This window comes from Bos javanicus, chromosome 20, assembly GCF_032452875.1.
Source record: "Bos javanicus breed banteng chromosome 20, ARS-OSU_banteng_1.0, whole genome shotgun sequence".
Classification (NCBI taxonomy): Eukaryota; Metazoa; Chordata; class Mammalia; order Artiodactyla; family Bovidae; genus Bos; species Bos javanicus.
The window spans coordinates 41,860,040-41,881,908 of NC_083887.1; the positions used below are offsets into that span (position 1 = coordinate 41,860,040).

The 21,869-nt window shown below is 37.5% G+C and overlaps 1 protein-coding gene and 1 pseudogene across 2 annotated transcripts; one reads left to right on the forward strand and one right to left on the reverse strand.

The window, feature by feature from the left end:
• Window positions 1–1,457: 1,457 nt before the first annotated feature.
• Window positions 1,458–21,858, reverse strand: C20H5orf22 (chromosome 20 C5orf22 homolog). 2 transcript variants are annotated; one of them, XM_061393810.1, is made up of 9 exons: window positions 21,672–21,858; window positions 18,734–18,879; window positions 15,879–16,028; window positions 12,992–13,421; window positions 10,815–10,877; window positions 10,248–10,369; window positions 8,823–8,889; window positions 6,785–6,924; window positions 1,458–3,421 (listed from the first exon to the last, which is right to left on the reverse strand). In XM_061393810.1, the coding sequence occupies exons 1-9, from the start codon at window positions 21,750–21,752 to the stop codon at window positions 3,289–3,291; spliced, it is 1,332 nt and encodes a 443-aa protein (XP_061249794.1). In that variant the 5' UTR covers window positions 21,753–21,858; the 3' UTR covers window positions 1,458–3,288. The 2 variants fall into 2 exon arrangements, with proteins under 2 accessions (XP_061249794.1, XP_061249795.1); XM_061393811.1 differs by lacking the exon at window positions 21,672–21,858 and adding an exon at window positions 18,466–18,525 and having other exon boundaries at window positions 18,734–18,801.
• LOC133233830 (U2 spliceosomal RNA) lies at window positions 8,551–8,686 on the forward strand (annotated as a pseudogene).
• Window positions 21,859–21,869: the final 11 nt, after the last annotated feature.

Consider the following 21,869-nt stretch of genomic DNA (forward strand, 5'->3'; position numbering starts at 1 on the left):
AGGACCTGCCTTCTTTGAATAAAGAAAGTGAAATTCCACTATTCACAGGAATACAGCGGAAGCTAACGTGGGGTTTAAATAGACCAGGGTTTAGGAGGCATGAGAAGAGCAGTTGAGACCTGGAACTGCTCTCACAGAATACTCTAAATAGGACTGGATTTGCAAATAAAAGCCAATGTTTGCTGAATGGCTCTTGTGCTAAGGGCTTTATATGTGTTATTTCTCACAATATCACTGTAAAGGGGAAGCTGAGGCTGGGGTCATACAGCTGGAAGAAGGGGGCACTGGAGCCAGGCAGACACCCTCAGAAGCTCACACTCCTACCACGATGCTCTGTTTCAGTCATGACACTTCTTGTCTTGACCTTGGCATGATTCACATCAACTAGGGTGGTAAGGCTTCTAAACAGTGCTGATGCCTGATCAGTCAGCTTCAGAGATCTGCTTGCTGGTGAAGGCTGTCTGAAGTTACAGACATGGTAGGAATGCTGGAGCTGGAGGCTGGCTGCCTAGTCAAAAAGGAAAGTCTTTGACAGAAGTGAAACTGTATAGCCTCAGCCTTTGAAACGTGCTCTTGCTTCTGAATCATAGGAACTGAACTCACAAGATACCAATGTACAGAATGCCAGCTTACTACTCTGTAATGATAAGCTACACCCTTCCAGTGACTGCCCAGAGTGTTCACCGTTCAGAGAACTCTCTCCTAAGAATTACAGTCCACAGAAACCTTTGTAGTCACTCTAACTTCATTTGTTGAACTCAAATGAGAATAAAGGAAAAGAAGGCACTGATGTTTGGAATTCCATGAGGGCAGCTAGATCTACAAAACCACAGAGGTGGTCCAGGACCAGTTAGTTCACAAACAAGCATTTCAAGAGAGTGCTGCAATGCAGGACGACCAGGTGGTACAGTACAGTCCCATAGTTAGTATTTTCACACATGATCCTCAGGTATCTTGAGCATTTCTGAAAGATGTCTAACAAAAATTTCCTGTTTTATGAAAATGCTTTCTATTAAGTTCAGTAAATGAGAAATCTTATACTAAGAAATATACTATAAACTATTTTCAGTGTGATGCATATACTGTCAGCAATCTGGGGCCACTACTACTAAAATGAAGATTTGGAGAGAAGATCATATAACAAGTGAAGGCCTTTGACTAAGAGTTTCCCGGGAACCTAGAAGACAAAGATAAGATGTCTACAAAAAAATTTCTAGATTAAAAAAAATTTCCCCCTAGATACTGAGAAATATATACTTGTCAGTTACCAAAGTTATGGCCTAATCTAATATTTAAGTCACATTTTTCAAAAAGCTGCTCAAAATCCCATGCTTGAGTGATATTTGTACATAATTCAAAGCACTGTACTGTGGTATTCCTCATTGGTACTTAGAATAGAAATGATGGATGTCTTGATAAACTAAGTACCTTCCTATTTGAAATGTGCAGAGACATAATTTACTAAGTTGGTTCCACTTAACAAGTAGGAACTGAATTTTATTCTTCAAAGAGAATTACAGAGCATGAGAACAATGTGAATGTTCTTAAAAAGGAAACTGATGCCCTTTCATTCTACCTGAATTAAAAACAATGACGAACTTCATCTGAGTTCATAGGACCCATAATAAATGACTATTAAACCAGACTTACAAGATCAATGGTAGGAACACCCCAAGACCAAATACGATTAATTAGTTCTATAGTTTGGTTTTAAATCTTTAAAATCTTAACATACTTTTTAATTTATTTTAGCAGGCAAAATAATTTACTTATAAAAGCAACCTCACTTACAGAACTGTAATAAAATTTTTTCAACACTGAAAAATAAATAGCACTTTTTGCAATTCTGATTTTACAGGGAAATTACACTTTCTGGCATACAATGTTCTATCAAAATGGAAGGCTAAATCACTTTGCTTTGCTTTTCACACAGAAATAAGCACTTATACTTATCAGTCTTGGGAAATCAACTTAGGGACAAGAAAGGTTTGCTGTAAAATACAATCATTGGAAAAAGGGGATCTGGTGCCATCTACTGACTGGCAATGGCAACATGACCTTGGGTATTAAGTCAGGAAACACTAATTTCAGCTACATGCAACCCAAAAGAAACACCTGTGCAAGTCCTGAAAGATACGTGCAAAAATTAAAACGACTGCTGTGCTAAAAAAGTGAGGACTGAATGGGTTTTTTTTCTTTAAATGACATCCTACTTTTTAAAGGAAACCAAGAAGGCAGTTTAAAAATGATTACTGAACATGAGGAATACTGAAGAGAGGAAGACATTGGCAAATTATGTAAACAAAAAGTTTCATGATCAAGAGTACCTTAGGTAGGCTCTCTTACTTATGGAGAGGCAGGTGGAAGGCAGTTACATCCTTGGGTATTTATGATATCAGAATCAAGGACTCAAGTTTTTCCCTACTATTTACATAAAAAGCTGGTTTATTTGAAAAAATTATCAACCAAGACTGCCAATGAAGTGGCATTTAGGAACTATAAGGATATTTGACTCCCATACTCACCATCTGGAGGAATAATAACCCTGGGGGATTTTATTGATTAGCAAAGAAAAGTTACTTTTTGTTTAACTGAATTTACTCAAATAGACCTCCTTAATACCAACAATGTTGAAAGCATTCTGTAAAAGCTGGGCCAGATCCTGGAAACACTCACAGACTGTCAAGTTTATCTATTTACTTTTTTTCGGTAGTAGCTTGAGAATGTTACCTTCCTGTAAGGCCAGGATGCCCTGAGTACTAATAGTACACTTAAACATGTTTGTGGTTCTCCTTTCTTTCATAACATGTCTCACAATCCTTAATATGTTTCTTAGCTGTCCACCAGGAGGGCAGGGGCCTTGTCTATTCTATTTGTAACCATATAATCAGCACTAAATTATGACCAGTACATGTATGAGTTCAAAAAATGTCCGTTGGCTGAATGAATGAATGAATAAATGAATGAATGAATCTCATATAGTCCAACCGACCTAAGGAGAAGAGGGGAAAAGAGGAAAAACCCATCACAAAAGTGAAGATGACAGTGATGGATAGGAAGAAAGATGAGCATCAGATCCATCACTTGGGGGTAAGCTTGATGCCAAAAAAATTTGCCATCATTCAACAACTGGTGATATCTGTTTGGAGATTCAAAATACCTGAAAAATTTTAAATGGAAAGTTATTCAATACTATTAAGGTATTCTCTGGAAGACTCATTTGAAAATCAGTTAATTAAAACCCTGTTACTCCATCAAGCTGTAACAGGAGCCTAGTGCTGTGATGCTTCAAGGTGCAGTAGACTCTGCTGAATACATCAGGTGAATGTCTAGAGCCCCGTAGAGGGAGCGCAGCACACTGAGGACTTTTTCTTGAATGGTTTCAACTTGCTCAGAAGGACAGTAATCATCCAGACTTGACCTGGAACCGAGAAAAGAAAGAGAAAGGAAAGAAAAGAAAAATATACATAAGTAGAATGAGATCATACTGGGCAGTGAGGAAAAGCCTGTGTGTATTGAATTCAATGTAAAGTAAAAATGAAGCTGTATTCAATTCTGGAATAATAATAGTTGAAAGCTACTAAATCTTTACTATATGTCAGGTGCATTACATGTTTTATGTTCTTTAACCTTCTCAGCAACTCTATGAAATAGATATCTTTACCATCCCTTTAAAGGAGTCAAACAGAGAAGGATTAACCTGCATGGGTCACATACTGTATGTGCTGGTGATGGGATTCAACACCATAAAGCACATTTCCAAAGCCCCAGTGCTTAATACGAGGCCCTTGTTTCCATGTGAGGGAGACGTTGCTTGGGAACACTGGTGCTAATTATGTTAGTGACTGGGCATCATGTTTCACGTTCTTTTATTATGTCTACAAACAGGAAAGAAATTATGAGGGTAGAGGCTTTCCAAATGATAAAAGGGTTCTGCCTCTATAAATAATCTGCTCACCACACAAGTGTACAAGATCATCCAAAATGAAATGTGCGGATGTGCTGGTGTTGGGATTAGTCTCCTAGGTAGTATTAAGGAGGAAAGCGCAAAGAGGTATGGGGCAGGAATCTGTATTTTGAGTCTTTCTAGAATCACTGACTACAATTTGGGTGGCACCAGCCAGTAACAATGCTGTTGACAATTTTAGTTGAGTTAGTATCTAAAATGATTTCATAGTGCCTCCTGGTTCTAGACTAGGGTGAGGAAAGCCATTGGAAATTCCACTAGATTGGAAAATGGCATGGGAATGTTTATAGAAGGAAATGAAATTAGTTATCTAGCCTACTCCTTATTCAAGTATTTTAGACCTAAAGAAATAATCTGTAAGACTTCTGATGAGCTCATTTCATTCTATGGTGATTAGGCTATATCTGAGGCTTGACGTAAACATGTAACACATGATAAATGACACAGAGCAATTTTAAATTAAATAATGTCTAACATATACATATGGATAAAGACCTTGAAGAAAGCATGATATATAAAAGCTTAACTTATTAGCCTTAACAAACAGGGACACTTTGATGCTTTCACACAGATTTCTGGCTTCTTGAAAACAGTATTAGAGTAGCTCCTGATGGGAGCAACCCCCAGGAAGGAGTTTTGGAAATCTGCAGGTACATTTTTGTCACAGTAACAATTAGGAGAGAGGGTCTGCATATTGTGAGTGTTTGCAATATGTAGGATACTACTGCAATATGAATATGAATTTTCCTGTGTCCTGCAGTTTCCAAAGTCCATGGAGCATTTAAATAAGTGAAAAATTTGGTTTTAATTTTTTGAGCCTATTTTTAATAGTTTTCTACAAATAGTCTTCTGTATTTTTGAAATGGATTAAACTAAATTTTCCAGGAATGCAGATACTCTGTGAACTGAGGGAAGATTAGACTTTAAGTTCAGAACTTTATCAAGAGCTTGCTATGACTAGAATAACCATGTTCCTATAGTAGTGCTATTCACGGTATGTGGGCAACACAACTGGCTGGATCTGTCTGCATTTTTAACTGTTACATTTAGTGACTCTTTGTAAAGATTCCAGTTTGGCATGGCATTTTAATATGTATTATTTTATCATCAATTACTCTCCTTTCTCCTTTGTGCTATTATTTTTTTGGTGTGTGTATATATTTAATGTATATTTAAATTATATGTGTAGGTAGGTTATTGCTATAAACTAAAATGTTTATGTGCCCCCAAAATTCCTGTGTTGAAATCTAATTCCAATGTGATGATATTTGGAGGTGGGGGGGGTCTTTGGAAGTGATCAAGTCAGAGGGTGGAGTCCTCATGAATGAGATTAATACCTTTATTAAAGAGACTCCAGGGAGCATCTTCACCCCTTCCTTCTATGTGAGGTTACAGAGAGAAGATGGCTGTCTATGAATCAGGAAGCAGGTCCTCACCAGACAGTGATTCTGCTGGTACTCTCATCTTGGACTTCCTAGTCTACAGGACTGTGAGAAATATCCGTTGTTTATAAGCTATTTGGTCTAAGGTATTTTTGTTATTGCAGCCGGAACGGACTAAGACAATTACATCATCCACACATTGTACATGCTATCTAAATATATTTAAGTTATATGTGTATGTTAAAGAAAGAAAGTGTAAGTCGCTCAGTTGTGTCCGACTCTTTGCAACCCCATAGACTGTATGGTACATGGAATTCTCTAGGCCACAATACTGGAGTAGCCTTTCCCTTCTCCAGGGGATCTTCCCAATCTAGGGATTATACCCAGGTCTCTGGCATTGCAGGTGGATTCTTTACCAGCTGAGCCACAAGGGAAGCCCAAGAATACTGGAGTGGGTAGCCTATCCCTTCTCCAGCAGATCTTCCTGACCCACGAATCAAACTCCTGCATTGAAGGCAGATTCTTTACCAACTGAGCTATGAGGGAAGCCCTATGTGTATGTAGATTAGATTATTTATGAATTCATTACGAATGGTAAAGAGAGTCACAAAAAAGTTGTCATAAAATAAGTAACTATAACTTGCCTGAACATTTAAAGTATTATTTTAGAAACAGTTCCATGAAGAATGAGGCCAAAGATTAATACAGAAATTTTTATTAAACTGCTATAACTATTCAGCACATTTATACATTCAAATGTAAAACATGGCAGCAGCTATTTATCTGTAGCACACAGATATTGGAATTTCTTATGTTCAACTGAATAACATCACCAACTTCAAAGACAAGATAACAGGAATTGTATGCTGTTTGCCAGCCACCACCAATAGGAAAAAGAAAATATAACACCTGAATTTTGAGCTGAGTAGGTAAAAAGTTGGTAAGAACTATTGTATTAGTAATCATTAGATTCATCTATGGAGACTTAAATTTCCTACTGCCACTGTAACAAATCACTACAAACTTAGTGACTTAAAGTAAAACAAATTCATCATCTGTTGGAGGTCAGATGTCCTAAAACAAAGGTGCTGGCAGGGCTGTATTTCTTCTCTAGGCTCTAGGGAAAGAATCTGCTTGCCTGCCTCTCCAGCTTCCAGAGGCTTCCTGCACTCTTCAGTTCAAATCCCATCTTCAAAGTCCACAGTCTAGCATCCTCCATTCTCTCATTCTGACCTTCCTGTCTTCCTCCTATTCAGACCTTTGTGATTACACTAGGCTCACCCAGATAATCCAGGATAATCATTTCATTTTCAAGATCCTTAAGTTAATCATATCTGTAAAGTCCCTTTTGCCATATAAGGCATCATATTCATAAGTGCTGGAGATTAGGACGTGGACATATTTGGTGGGCCATTATTCAAGCTACTGCACTTACCTTGCAATTGTCACTAGAGTAGGTTTTGGGAAATTTTTTAGAACAGTATGCAAAGACTGAATAAGATGTTCAATTTCTTGTTCTGTGCTAATATGGTGAGGGAGTTCTGAATAATCACAGGTTAGACCAGCCTGGTGAACCTGAAAATAAGACAATTAAAAATTACATGGTAATGTTGTTGTCTTTAGAAGACTCGTTAACCATTAATGGCCTTGATGACTAAATTTTTAATATTTTTGTGGATTAGGATTGCTTTTTCCTTAACAATTTCCATGCCACAGAAGCTATCTGTTCTCTGATGTTTTAGAAGAACTGGCCTGTACACCTGTTTGGGCCTGATGCCTTTTCTAGGAACAATTTTAAAATTTATTTTATAATTGTAGATTCACTCTGTTTCTGTCTTTACTTGAGTCTATTTTGACAATTTACATTTTCTATCAAGTTATTCATTTTACTTAGATTTTAAAAAGTCTATACATAGTATTCTCACATTTCCTTTCTTTCAAGAAATTATTTTACTTTTTAAATACATCCAACAAGTACTACATTTAAAGCTTCAAGAGGATACAAGATGAAAGTCTTTCTCCTACCTTACTGAACCTATTGTTTCGAGTTTCTATGCTTTATGTATAACCATATACACTGATATACATGTGTTTTAAATGTAAATGACTGGTGTTTCAGTCTTAGCACTAAATTAAATATGCCTGAAAGCAAGAAATGGCCCACAGGCTGACATTTTGCAGCCCCTGCTTTAAACTTTTAAAAAGTGGAATTCAAATGTATTATAGTTTTGTCTAGGGTACATAAGTGCAAAGCATAGGAAAACCCCACTAATTTACTATATTACTGGAGGCTCTGGATACACATCAAAGATTTAACTGGCAATGATTGGTCAATACACTAAAAAGAGAGACTTTGCATGTTCTTTTCTACTAAAATGATCAAAATACTTAGTGTTCTAATCCTGCAGCTATGGGTATATCGCATCTGGCTACATAATCTGCTACCAGGCCTATGCCATCCTTTTTCTCAACGAACAGTGTACAAAACTCTTGCCCCCTCACCAGAAAATTCAGATGCAAAGTAATGACTAAAGTAGACCTGCATGAAGATACTTTCAATAATATCATATGAGCTCAAAGCACTTTTAAACCCTGAGTCTTCTATCATTTTTAAAGTCTGCCATTAAAAAATAAGGGCGAGCTTTGAGTTAGCTCTGATTTAACCAAATAGTCTTTTGCTGGTATTTTCTATTCCTACAAAACTAGCATTAAATCAATACATAAACTTCAGTTCAAATAAGGTGGTTTGATTATATACCACAACTAAATAAAACACTAAAGTAAAACCACAATTTATTAAATAAACACTACAAGTAAAAGAAGCAGAACTGGTGGTCTCAGCTCTGGCACAAAATTTGAGAAAAGGGGACCTGAATTTCAAATGGGAAAATTTATACTCAGATATTGCAAAATGATATAAAAATAAAGAAATTATCATTAAGGGCATCTTCTTTTAAAATAGTATTCAGATTTGCTGTGCAAACAAAGTTATACAGCTAATATAGTTAAGATGTGCTGGCCACAATGCCTTCTTTTGTCTGTTTGGTTTTTTAACCAGAAAAGTTTTCAGAGAGGAAAGAAAGAAATGTGAAAGGAGCATAAAAATGAACAAATAAAGAATGAGCAAATTTAGAAACTGTATACTTTCTTTTCTCTGGCAAAGGGATATCTGATCATAGACAAAATTAAAAAGTCCATAGCATCACTTCTCAGCCTTTTGGCTAAGATCAAGTGTAAAAAGTCAACAGCACTTTTACTTCGTATATAAAATTAGCAAAAGCATGTTTTTCCTGGAAAGCTTTTCCAGTATTCTGACTTCTAAAAAGTATATATTTTTTCCACAAAAAAAATGTCCATTCATACTTTCCAGGAATACAAATAAAAGTGAATCACTTTAACAGAGGGCACATTTTTCTAGCCACAAAAGTACCTTTCTTAAAGGGTAAATTTTATACTTCAATATAAACATTTACCATTTCATAGTCCGGTGCTTCCATCCGTTTTTTCAAACTCTGTACAAGTGGAACTAGTAATTCCATTCTGGAAAAAAGAATCCCTCAATTAAACATTACACCACCTCAAAACTAAAATGACAGTAGCAAATGATACATTACCCTTAAAATTTACCATTAACAATAAGTTTTATATGATGTTTTGGAAATGAAAGATAAGAGTTGTTCAAATATCATCTTAAAATATTAAGAAATAAATGTTCCCTGCTGTTTTCTTACTTAAAAGATTACAGACTGTAATAAAGATTGAAAATTAACACTCAAGAAACTTGAGATTTTCCTCTTTAAGAACGAAAACTCTACCATGACTTAATTATTTTGATCAGCAGTAAGTGTTTAGCATACCATGATGAAGATAGTTTCCCAAAAACTGAGAAAAAAATGCAGGACATATTTATTCACATATACAATTATAACTGGTAAAGTTCTATACCATTTGATATAATAACAATGGTGCTTTTAAGTTATTTAATATAGGTGGAACTCTTTGGAAGCCTTGATTAATTAATGTTTCGAGTATTTTAACGCCTCCTCTACCAATACCCACTCATCTGTTGGGAGGGAAAAAGTAAACAAAAATGGAGGTATGGAGGCCTGTCTACCCACTGATCCTGTTACTTCTTCCTTCTTATTAACGACACTTTCTGGGGTTCTGGACCCTAGTCACCCACCTCTTCTACTTCCTTAGGAACAGTGAAGACTTGTTCATGCTGAGGGTATGACCCTTTTGGGGGCATGCTAAGTTTGGGGAGACTTTTCTTGCTATCTTACTTTTCCTTTGTTTTTTTCTTCAGGTCTGTAACAGAACTGCCTGCAGGTGGTGAAGAGCTAAGCGTGCTCAGCAGATGGGTGGGTTTCAGTGGAAGGTGGCTCCATCTGTGGGCTAGATTCAGGATTCTAAAGTTGTCTATTTTGTTTGATTTAAGCTTAAGTTTGGCTTGAGACTTCACAAAATCACAAAATAGTAGGTACACAAAGTATTTCTGGGGAGAATCATGTTCTGAGACTTATTTCTATCTCTCCCTCTTCCAACATAATTTCAAAGAGGGGGAATCATTTTTAGATCTAGTTCCCTCTACTAAAGAGAAAAAACTAACTTATGTTAAAGTGCCTAATTAGTAGTTACTGATAGGATTAATATTATGATGGTTTATTCTTCTATACCACTGCTTTCCTTAATGACAATAAAGTTCTATGATATTTATATTTCAGGGATGTTTCTGAACACTTTATTTTAAAGTGAAAACTGCACTGAATATTTTGAATAGGTAATACACATAGCGAAAGATACGAATTTTTAAAAAGCAATTTATCTAGCAAATTTAGCAATATATCTAGGACTAAAATACAGTAGAGTTGAAGAAAAAAAATATTTGAGAGTCTTACCCAGGGTTTGAAGCCCATTTCTGTACAGTTTCTTCATCATCGCCATCACACAAATCAGCAAAAGCAGCTTCTAAATCTTCTAATTGATGAATTCGATTATCAACACAATCTACCAAATCTTCCTTTAAGCACATTGAAAAGCTGAGATTATATAGTTACTTTCAAAAAATAAGTGAAATCCCATTACAATGAAAATTTCAATTCAATCAGTTAACACATGATTTTCAAGTAGTAACCATGGGTTTCCCCAAGAAACACATATCAAGATTTGGGGCCGTTGTTTGAGAGTACTCTAATATCATCTAAGATATTATTAGCTATGTGATAGATTGTTGTTGTTTAGTCACCAAGTTGCATCCAGCTCTTTTGTCACGCCCTGGACTGTAGCCAGCCAGGTTCCTCTGTCCATGGGATTTCCCAGGCAAGAATACTGGAGTGGGTTGCCGTTCCCTTCTCCAGGGGATCTTGTGGACCCAGGGATCAAACCTGTGTCTCCTGCATTGGCAGGCAGATTCTTTACCGCTAAAGGGAAGCCCTTTAGACAAGCCCAAAAGAAACGAAGGATACCTCTGTCAGGTTGCTTCCAGGCTTTTTAAATTGGTACAGTTCTTGTAAGATTTTGTACTCCTCCTGGAAACCAAAACAAAGAATCCATATAGAAGAAAAAAGATTAATTTTTCAATGATATACTTTAAGTAAAAAATGACACTGATACAAGAATATCTTAGATAATCATTTAAAGGTAAGTCTGGGAAATCAGGGAATAATGTAATTCATTATTTCATTGTAAATATTATCCCTTCTTTAGGGTAACTATTCATCTGGGCATGATAACAATGTATAAATATTAATTATGGAAGACTTAATGGCCAATAGGTAATGAATGAAAATGTTTCTAATACTGTTCTACTCTATAAATGGATACATCTTAACATCTAAACAGATTTTAGCTATGTATAGGAAATACAATCATTTCTCAGCCTTTTGGCTAAGATCAAGTGTACAGGAAATATATGTATCTTTGTAACAACAAAACAAAACTCTCCACATTCACTTTGCGGTCCATTCCCTAGCCACAGGAGAGAAGGCTAGAGTACAAACAGATACAATGGGAGGATTTCGCAGGAGAATGTCTGTCCTCATTTAGCACATCCAGGCAGCCCCATTAGAGGCAGGTCTACCTGGCCCCATTTAGGAGCATTGTCAGGAAGGGTCTATAGGCAAGATCTAAAATTCCTTAAGCACAGTGCTGTGCACGATCCTCATATAACAATTCTGTGACTGGGTATGATTATTATTTTGATTTTATACTTGAAGAAACCATGGATCCGAAAGGTTAAGTAACTTTTCCAAGGTCATGCAGCTAATAAGCAGTACAAGTAACAAACAGAACTTAGATCTTTCTGACTACCAAACATGTTCTTTAAAAAAATAGCTATTGTAAGTATAATACATGCTCTTCAAAAAGTTGAAAAGCACCAAAGGGTGTAAAGGACACAAAATTCCCACTTTCCCAGGTTTCCTTATAGCCCTGGAAAAGAAGTAACTGCCATTAAGTCACTTATGTAACCTTTTAGAAATTCCCATTACAAATATTTGGTGCGTATACTTGTAGGATAAATTCATAAAGTCAGGTTTTTTAGCTTCCAGGTATGCCCATTCTCATGTTTTCTAAACATCTCTAAAGTCATTTTATAATTCTGAACGCTGGAAGTTATAGTTACTGGTACATTCACAATAGCAGGAAAGAAACAGAGGGCAATTTTTCTCTCTTATTTGCAAGTTGGGAGGGCACTCAAGGTCCCCCTACTCTTGCTCCAGGTTACACTACAGTTGCCCTCTGAACAACATGGGTTTGAAACACACAGGACCATTTATACATGGATATTTTTCAGTATAGAGGAAAAGATTTTTGAGCTTCACAACGATTTGAAAAAAAATCTGCAGATCAACTGTACAGCCTAGAAATATTGCAAAAATTAAGAAAAAGTTAGGTATGTCATGAATGAATAAAATGTATGTAGATACTAACCTATCCTTACATAGGCATAAGATGAATGATATTTAATATAAAATTACTAATATGTTAGTTTTCCTATCGCTTTATAACTTGGCTTTCAAAGAATTACATTTTAAGGAATACATGCCTCTCTAACTGGAGAAACTGCATATCGACTTATCACAGGTAAGTGGTATTGAAAACTATATAACAACATTTCTAATACTGTATTATGAATATGACTATAATATGCTGTAAAATTTTTATAATGATTCATTCATTAGTGTACAGACTAGGCTACCATGAAGTAATTGTATTGATTATATTAGGCTACATAAAACAATCACATTGCTGCTTCCTTGTTATCAATGCATGAATCACTGTAACTGTAAATAAATGACTTCATCACATCTTTTCATCTTTGACATCTGGTGTTAGTAATATATGTAGCAGTGTTTCATATCATATAAGACACTGATATAGGTTCATTTTTAAACACGACATAGATGTATAGTACTGATAAATACAGTACAGTACTATAAATGTATTTTCCTTATGATTTTCTCAACCTTTTCTCTACCTTAAGAATACAGTATATGATACATATAATATACAAAATATGTGTTAATTTACTGTTTACATTATCAATAAGGCTCTGATCATTGGCAAGCTATCAGTTATATTTGGGGGAAGTCAAAAGTTATATCTGGATTTTGATTGCACATTTTTAAAACACCACATTTACCTGAGTGAACATTTCTTTGAAGGGATTCTTGACTGAAAAAAAATCTAAGTCAATATCTAAAACAAATGCATCCCTTTTCTCTAAAATTTCCAGAATCTCTCCGGTGCTAACTGCAGTCTGGCATTCGTGGCTTTCAGAAGAACATGAACATGATGGTTGTGGGCAAGTGTGGTCCCTTGTCTGTGTCACTGTGTCCTTTCCCAGTCCTTCTGAACAAGAGTCACCATTAGCAGAGGCAGTGTTCTCTGAGTCCTCCAGGGCTAGCTTTGGCTTCTTAGCAGAAGACACTGCATCATTCTCTCCTTGACTGTGACAGAGTTTATAAGGTTTTACCATAATTACATCCAATTGTAAAGGTTTTGGGTTCTCCAGCAGGTCTTCAGTTACATAAAGACCATCACTTAGGAAGTAATGATCTGTACTTGTAACCCTGGATTAAAGGAAAAAAATTACTTTCAAGACAAATGGACAAATTAGCTGGCAACATATAGACTTTCAGAAATACAAAAAAGGACATACTTGACAAAAACTGACAGCTGTCTCTAATATTTGTAATTTCTGGGAACAGGGTTCTCAAATTTCTAGCTAGGCACACAACTGCCCAAAGACCGTATTTTGTAGCCTATTGTGCAGCTAGATGGCTCAGATGGTAAAGAATCTGCCTGCAATGTGGGAGACCCGGGTTTGATCCCTGGGTCAGGGTTTGATCCCCTGGATTAGGAAACGCCAACCCACTCCAGTATTCTTGCTTGGAAAACTCCACGACAGTATAGTCCATGGGGTCGCAAAGAGTTGGGCACAACTGAGGCGACTGAGCATGCACTCACACCATTGTTCAGCTAGGTGTGGCCAGCTGACTCAGTTCTGCTTGAAAGTCGTGAGTGGAAGAGAAGCGTGGAGAGCATTGCCACGTGAACACGGTGGCAGCAAACCCCACCTGGACTTTGAGTTCAGAGGCCACACTCTACAGAAGGTGGAGCAAAAAGACAGAAATTATTTGGGGTTTAACTGAAGGGCTGCCGTAGTGGCCCTGGACTGCATATGGTAAACTCTAACTGGAGAAAAGAAATGAAAGATCCTGTTTAGCCAGTGCTTTAGATCTCTGTCATACCAGCTGGAACTGCATCCAAAAAAATCACTTGAGAGAAAAATTATACCTGGGAATAATATCTTTTGGTAGAAACTCCCTCTGACATATTTCAAAGCTTTATTAAATTTCAAATAACTGTAATATTTTAATATGTAAAGCAACTTAAAAAAATCTTGTGCAGCATTTTACAAGTTACAGATTGTTGATTTTAGACATAACAGCATGTTCTTAGCTTTTCAACTGTACTATGCCTTCGTAAGTACTTTGAACAGTGACACCAAATGGTTCTTCAGGGATAGGACCTATCCAATTTAGAATGATGGTATTAATATTTATTTCTCATCCACCCCTCTTCAGCATATACTGCCTTATATTTAAAAAGATATAACTTCCTAAAAAAAAAAATAACGACATAATAAAACCAATATTCAAGCTTATTAATAACTGTACCGCCCTAAGATTCCCAGGTGGCACTAGCAGGAAAAGAACACGCCTGCCAATGCAGGAGCCATAAGACACATGGGTTCGATCCCTGAGTTGGAAGGATCCCCTAGAGAAGGGCATGGCAACCCACTTCAGTATTCTTATCTGGAGAATCCCTTGGACAGAGGAGCCTGGTGGGCTACAGTCCATAGGGCTGCAAAGAGTTGGACACGACCAAGGTGATTTAGCACACATGCACCACCCTAAGAAAGACCAATGCTGTATCCACCAACCTAAATGGGTATTTTTCTTTAATAAGGAATATCTTACTTTGCTCATCACACACATACATCTCAGGCTGCATACCTGTATGTGTGTCTCTTCCATACATTTTTACTTGCAGGATTAACTAAAATCATGATAATCAACATCATCCTAATATTATTGTTACACATTGAATTTCAAATGTCTGTTTCAGATTGCTGAGATTTGACTTTGCAGAAACCTGTTACAGGTTAAATAAGGCCTACTTACTGAAGTACTCAATAAAAACCCTAACACTATTTCATATAAGCCAGTATTATATATAACTTTTATTATCAATATCACTAAGAATAAATCAGATAAATAAATCAAATAAAAAGTATCATTTTCATTGAGAAAGCCTGCATTTCATTTTCAATGTATTACCATTTCCTCCTACTATCCTCTAGGTTCTAGAAGTTATGATTCCACTGCTTAAAACATTCACTCCATAACAAGAGAATTTAGAAAGCCAAGAACATTCTGGTATTTCTAAAGATATTACAGTATCACAAGAAACACAAAACACTGGTTGAACAGCTTACACAACAGAAATAGTTGTGCATATAACTCAAGTCAAAGGATGCTGTTATTTAATTTAGATTAAATAATTATCGAAAGCTAATCATATTGATAAAATTAAAATGCTGAATCGACTTTTAAGCCATTGAATGTAAGAAATCAAAGTGAGATTAATTTTGCTTTTTCAATGCTAATTGTTAAATTCAGCCAACAACATGTACATTGGAAGGAACTAATAAAATGTATTATTAAATACATTTCTATAAGGTACACCAGTGATTTAATGGAGTTAGTTATCAACAGAGCCAGGGTTCCAGAGGATGAAGATCATTTTATTCAAAAATCAACTTGACCAGCAACAAAATATGAACGGTGTGTGAAAAAGAGACTGGAAAACTTGTTCCTGGTGTTTCGAGAACTCTTTTTGGAAAAGTTGTGGGCTAATCTGACCCCAATTGTTTGTAGAGATGCTTATAAGTTATTACAGGGATTCCAAAACGAGATAGAAGTATCCACTCCCTTTCATACACATGAATATGAGGAAATTACCTGATTGTTGTAGTAGAAGTGTCTTTGCCTACTAAAAAGTGATGCCTGCCCTCTCTGATTTGCTGAGCCCATGTGGGATGAAGCCATACTACATGAGAAAAATGGCCAGCATAAACTGCAGGCATAATCCAATTCTCAATACTTAATTCTCTGGAAAAGAAACAGAGAGGAAGCATAAAAACTATTAGTGAGTGGGTTTTTCCAAATGTAACTTCATTCATAAGAATATTTTAAGATAGCAGGTTTCAAAGCGTGGTCCAAGGGCCCTTGCAGGGTTTCCCGGACCTTTTCAGTGTGACCACTAGACCAAACTATTTTCCTAATAACACCAAGGCATTACTTCTCTTTTTCACTGTATTGACATATATGCTGACAGTACAAAACAATGGTGGTTGATGTTCTAAGATTAATCAAGGCAAAGGCACCAAACTCTACTAGCTGTCACTGTACTCATCAATACCAAGCACCAGTGCCCCACATTCCCATCCAGTTTTGCATGAGCATGTCTTTCATGATTTTATTAAATCTTGATCCTGAGCATACATTTTAAAGTAATCTGTGTGCCAAAACAGGAAGAACACTGAAAGCACTTCTGCAATATACTTTGAAGTACCATGGTTGTCTCAAGGGAAAGCACTTGTAAGTGAATTGCAAGCTGAACACTTTTCTTGCAAGGAAGACTGATTGATAAACCACAGTTGATCAGGCTTGAATGTGAATTGCTGGATTCTACACTTGAACTAAGCTTTAAGGAATGAACATTTGTGAAGTTTTGGTACAGTATTAAAGAATATTCACAATTAGCTGGGCTTCCCTGGTGGCTCAGATGGTAAAGAATCTGCCTGCAATTCGGGAGACCTGGGTTCGATCCCTGGGTTGGGAAGATCCCCTGGAGGAGGGCATGGCAGCCCACTCCAGTATTCTTGCCTGGAGAATCCCCATGGACAGAGAGCTTGGCAGGCTACAGTCCATGGGGTTGCAAAGAGTCGGACACGCCTGAGCAACTAAACACACACAACAGCTGGAAAGGCTATCAAAATACTTGTGAATTTTCTTAATACACTTCCACCAAAACAATATATGGTAACAGACTGAATGCAGAATCTTGAGTATTTAGCTGTTTTCTATAAAGGCAAGTATTAAAAAGATCTGCAAACTATGGCTGATTAATGTTGAAGTGTGACAGAAAACAACAAAATTCTATAAAGCAATTATCCTTCAATTAAAAAATAAATAAATTTTAAAAATTATTAAAAAAAAGATTTGCAAAAATTTAGTTACCCTGATCGCTTTTGCTTTAGAAAATATGTTTGTCTTTCATAAAAATATTTATGCTAACATATAAAGGTCTATTATTTTGAAATGAATTAACATTAAAAAAATATTTTTATTTATTTATTTATTATTTATTTAGTTGCAGCATGTAGGATCCAGCTCCCTGACTAAGGATCAAACTTGGCCTCCTGCATTGGGAGTTCAGAGTCTTAGCCACTGGATCACAGGGAAGTCCCATGGAATAAATATTTTAGATGTCTCAGTTTGAATTTCAATATGGTAAATATCACTAAATATACCCCACATAAAAAAAACTCAAGAATTTTTAAGGGTATACAGAAATCCTGACATTAAAGGTTTTAAAACTACTATTCTATGACTAACTGTATGGTCATCATAACTGCTTCATAATTTTTTTCAATTTATAAAATATAAAACCTCTAAATATAGAAGAGAGTAAGGACAATGGTAGGGCTACCACATTTCTTTAGAGATGAATGTTCTGAGCCAGTTTTAGAGTCAACTAAAAGAAATGTAGTAGGTTAAAATTAATTCACACAAGCATCTATATTTTAGTTTTATATTATAACAAGAGAATAACTGCTATGTAATTTTTTATTTTGTAGGAGTAGGCTACACTGTAATAAACACATCAGTAAAAAGACAATGACAGGATTTCAGGGAACTTTATCATTGAAGAGTGCTTAGTAAGTCACCATTCAGTGACTATGGTTTTATATAACCGAAAGTCAATAGATTTGTGACCTGAAAATAAAATAAATTGGGAGGTTGGAGGGATTCAATACTGGAAGAAAGGATACACAAATTTAAGATGCGTTGCATATACGATTATTGAACTATGAGTTCAAGACACATTTTCCTAGGCCTCCATATCAGACTTTTAAAGGGGAGAAGAGAGAATTAGCCCAGATAATTTCTAAAGTCTTCTACTTTTAAAATTCTATATTCTAAAGCAAAGATTGGCAAACAGTGGTTGGGGCACCTGTTTTTCCAAATAAAGTTTTATTGGAACACAGCCACTGACACTTGTTTACACAGTGTTTACAGTTAGCTGCAACAGACACCATATGGTCAGCAAGCCTAAAATATTTACTATCTGGGGAGCAAGGAAAGGGTGAAATGTATAGAGACAGTAGCATGGAAACTTAGATTACCATACATAAAATAGAGAGCCAATAGAAATTTGCTGTATGACTCACGGAACTCAAACAGCAGCTCTGTGATAATCTAGATGGGTGGGATGGGGAGGGAGATGGGACAGAGGTTTAAGAGGGAGGGGACATATGCATACCTATGGCAGATTCATGCTGATGTTTGGCAGAAACCAACAAAATTCTGTAAAGCAATTATCCTTCAATTAAAAAAAAATTAAAAAATATTTACTATCTGGATTGTTGAGAAAGTTTGTCCATACTTGTTCTAAATAAGATAAAAAAGGTAAACAAAGCAAAAGCAAAACTCACAAGCTTAGCAAAAACTATTTCTCTTAACTGCTTATCATTCTATTGCAAAGTGTATTTCAGACACATAAAAAGGTCATTAACAAAATCACGTATTACCCGAAAAGTGTTTCCTTATCAAATACAGTGTCAGCTGGCATATCCACAGGAATAAGGAGGTCTGGATGTGAATCGAAATGCACAAAACTTATATTACTTGCAGGAAGATGCTTTGAGCCAATGGCCCGATATATAAAGGGCAGAACCTGTAAAAGATAATGTACACATTCAGAATTGGCACTGAAATCATGAGTATATACTCAACTGCAGGCTGAAAAACAAGGCTAAACATAACTTCAAAAAATTTGAAGCACATCAAGTTGTGAATAAAAAAAGCAAGAGAGTTCCAGAAAAATAACTTCTGCTTTATTGACTACGCCAAAGCCTTTGACTGTGTGGATCACAATAAACTGTGGAAAATTCTTCAAGAGATGGGAATACCAGACCACCTTACCTGCCTCCTGAGAAATCTGTAGGCAGGTCAAGAAGCTAATCCCAAAGAAAGGCAATGCCAAAGAATGCTCAAACTACTGCACAATTGCACTCATCTCACACACTAGTAAAGTAATGCTCAAAATTCTCCAAGCCAGGCTTCAGCAATATGTGAACTGTGAACTTCCAGATGTTCAAGCTGGTTTTAGAAAAGGCAGAGGAACCACAGATCAAATTGCCAACATCCACTGGATCATCGAAAAAGCAAGAGAGTTCCAGAAAAACATCTATTTCTGCTTTATTGACTATGCCAAAGCCTTTGACTGTGTGGATCACAATCAACTGTGGAAAATTCTGAAAGAGATGGGACTACCAGACCACCTGACCTGCCTCTTGAGAAACCTATATGCAGGTCAGGAAACAACAGTTAGAACTGGACATGGAACAACAGACTGGTTTCAAATAGGAAAAGGAGTATGTCAAGGCTGTATACTGTCACACTGCTTATTTAACTTCTATGCAGAGTACATCATGAGAAACGGTGGGCTGGAAGAAGTACAAGCTGGAATCAAGATTGGCTGGAAGAAGTACAAGCTGGAATCAAGATTGCCAGGAGAAATATCAATAACCTCAGATATGCAGACGACATCACCCTTATGGCAGAAAGTGAAGAGGAACTAAAAAGCCTCTTGATAAAAGTGAAAGAGGAGAGTGAAAAAGTTGGCTTAGAGCTCAACATTCAGAAAACTAAGACCATGGCATCTGGTCCCACCATTTCATGGGAAATAGATGGGGAAACAGTGTCAGACTTTATTTTTCTGGGCTCCAAAATCACTGCAGATGGTGACTGCAGCCATGAAATTAAAAGACGCTTACTCCTTGGAAGGAAAGTTATGACCAACCTAGACAGCATTTTAAAAAGCAGAGACATTACTTTGCCAACAAAGGTCCATCTAGTCAAGGCTATGGTTTTTCCAGTGGTCATGTATGGATGTGAGAGTTGGACTGTGAAGAAAGTTGAGTGCCGAAGAATTGATGCTTTTGAAGTGTGGTGTTGGACAAGACTCTTGAGAGTCCCCTGGACTGCAAGGAGATCCAACCAGTCCATCCTAAAGGAGATGAGTCCTGGGTATTCACTGGAAGGACTGATGCTGAAGCTGAAACTCCAATACTTTGGCCACCTCATGGGAAGAGTTGACTCATTGGAAAAGGCCCCGATGCTGGGAGGGATTGGGGGCAAGAGGAGAAGGGGACGACAGAGGATGAGATGGCTGGATGGCATCACCGATTCGATGGACATGAGTTTGGGTAAGCTCCGGGAGTTGGTGATGGACAGGGAAGACTGGTGCACTTCAGTCCATGGGGTTGCAAAGAGTCGAAGAAGACTGAGTGACTGAACTGAACTGAAGTTGTGAAGAAGTAGGAAAATATGAAATGTCATTGCAGATGATTTAGACAATCAGCTCAAGCTTTATTTTTTTCCTCAAAACTTCCAATGGGCATCTCTTGTTGGCATGTTGCCCCCATCATAAACTCAAGAACAATGTGAGGAAACAGACAAGCTCTGGTACTCAAGGAAAGAAAAGAAGAAACAATTGCTTGTTAATACACACTCTGGTATAAAAGATGTGTTCAAGCTACCCTGGGTCTCTGCGTCTTTCTCACACCTTTCGGATGCTGGTTGCTGGGCTAGGTCCTCTGTATGGCTCTTTGTTCCGTTACAGTCTCTAGAGTTCTAAGTTAAGATTGAATCTGAAAGCACCACCTACCCCATGCTTGCTCTCAGACTCATGCACACTATCTCTAGGTCCTGAGAAACCAAATTTCCTTCCTATTATCTTTATTCATCCGCACATCTGGAATCGGCCTCTTCCTCTTTAACATCCACAGAATTCCTAAGGATTATTAAAGCTATCAAAAACAGAGAGTCTTCGATCACGGCACTCTCGCAGGCTTTCAGAAATCTAGATGTGGGCACCATTTTAGCTATTCTAAAGTAGCACTACTACAAAAACAGAAAAATATCTTTATAGCGTCGTGTTAAAAGATTCATGCACACCCTGCTGCTGCTGCTGTGCTGCTAAGTCGCGTCAGTCGTCTCCGACTGACCATAGACGGACCCATAGACTGCAGCCCACACTACTCACACAATAATACTAACGGCTCTGAGAGCTACTCTGTACCCATTTCACAGATGACAGTGCATATTCTCAACAGAAGCCTCCCACCGACACCACAGAATTGTGAAGGGGAGGCCGGGAGACAGCAGGAAGCCTTAGTTTTGAGCAGGTTAAGGACTCGAGTTACTGCAGTTCCGACTGCCCGCGTTCGAATCCCGAAGCCACTCGTTGGCCGTGGGATTTTGGGCAAACCGCGAAGGTTCAGTGAGTTGCCGGACTCGTAGTAAGCGCCGCATTAACGTCGAAGCCTATTCTTCCAAGGTCGCTGTCCTGGTGTTTTCCCCACAACAATGCAACTCGCTCGGATCTCTCTCTGGCCTCCAGGCTCCGCCGCCGCCTCAGTCCTCGCGCGACCCTGCCCCAGCACCCGTCAGCCGCCCGCTCACCTCCTGATGATCCTCCACCACCCACACCGGGAGCTCTGAATAGCGCCGGAGCCGGGCGCGCTGTCCCCCGGATTCACTCATGGTTTCGCGCGCGTGAGTCCCAAAAATTCGGAGCCGAGGTTCCCTCAAGAGCCTGAGCTGCGGCCCGCCTCCTCCCCCGGGAGTAATCGCGCGCTCACCCGGTTGTGGTTTCGGATT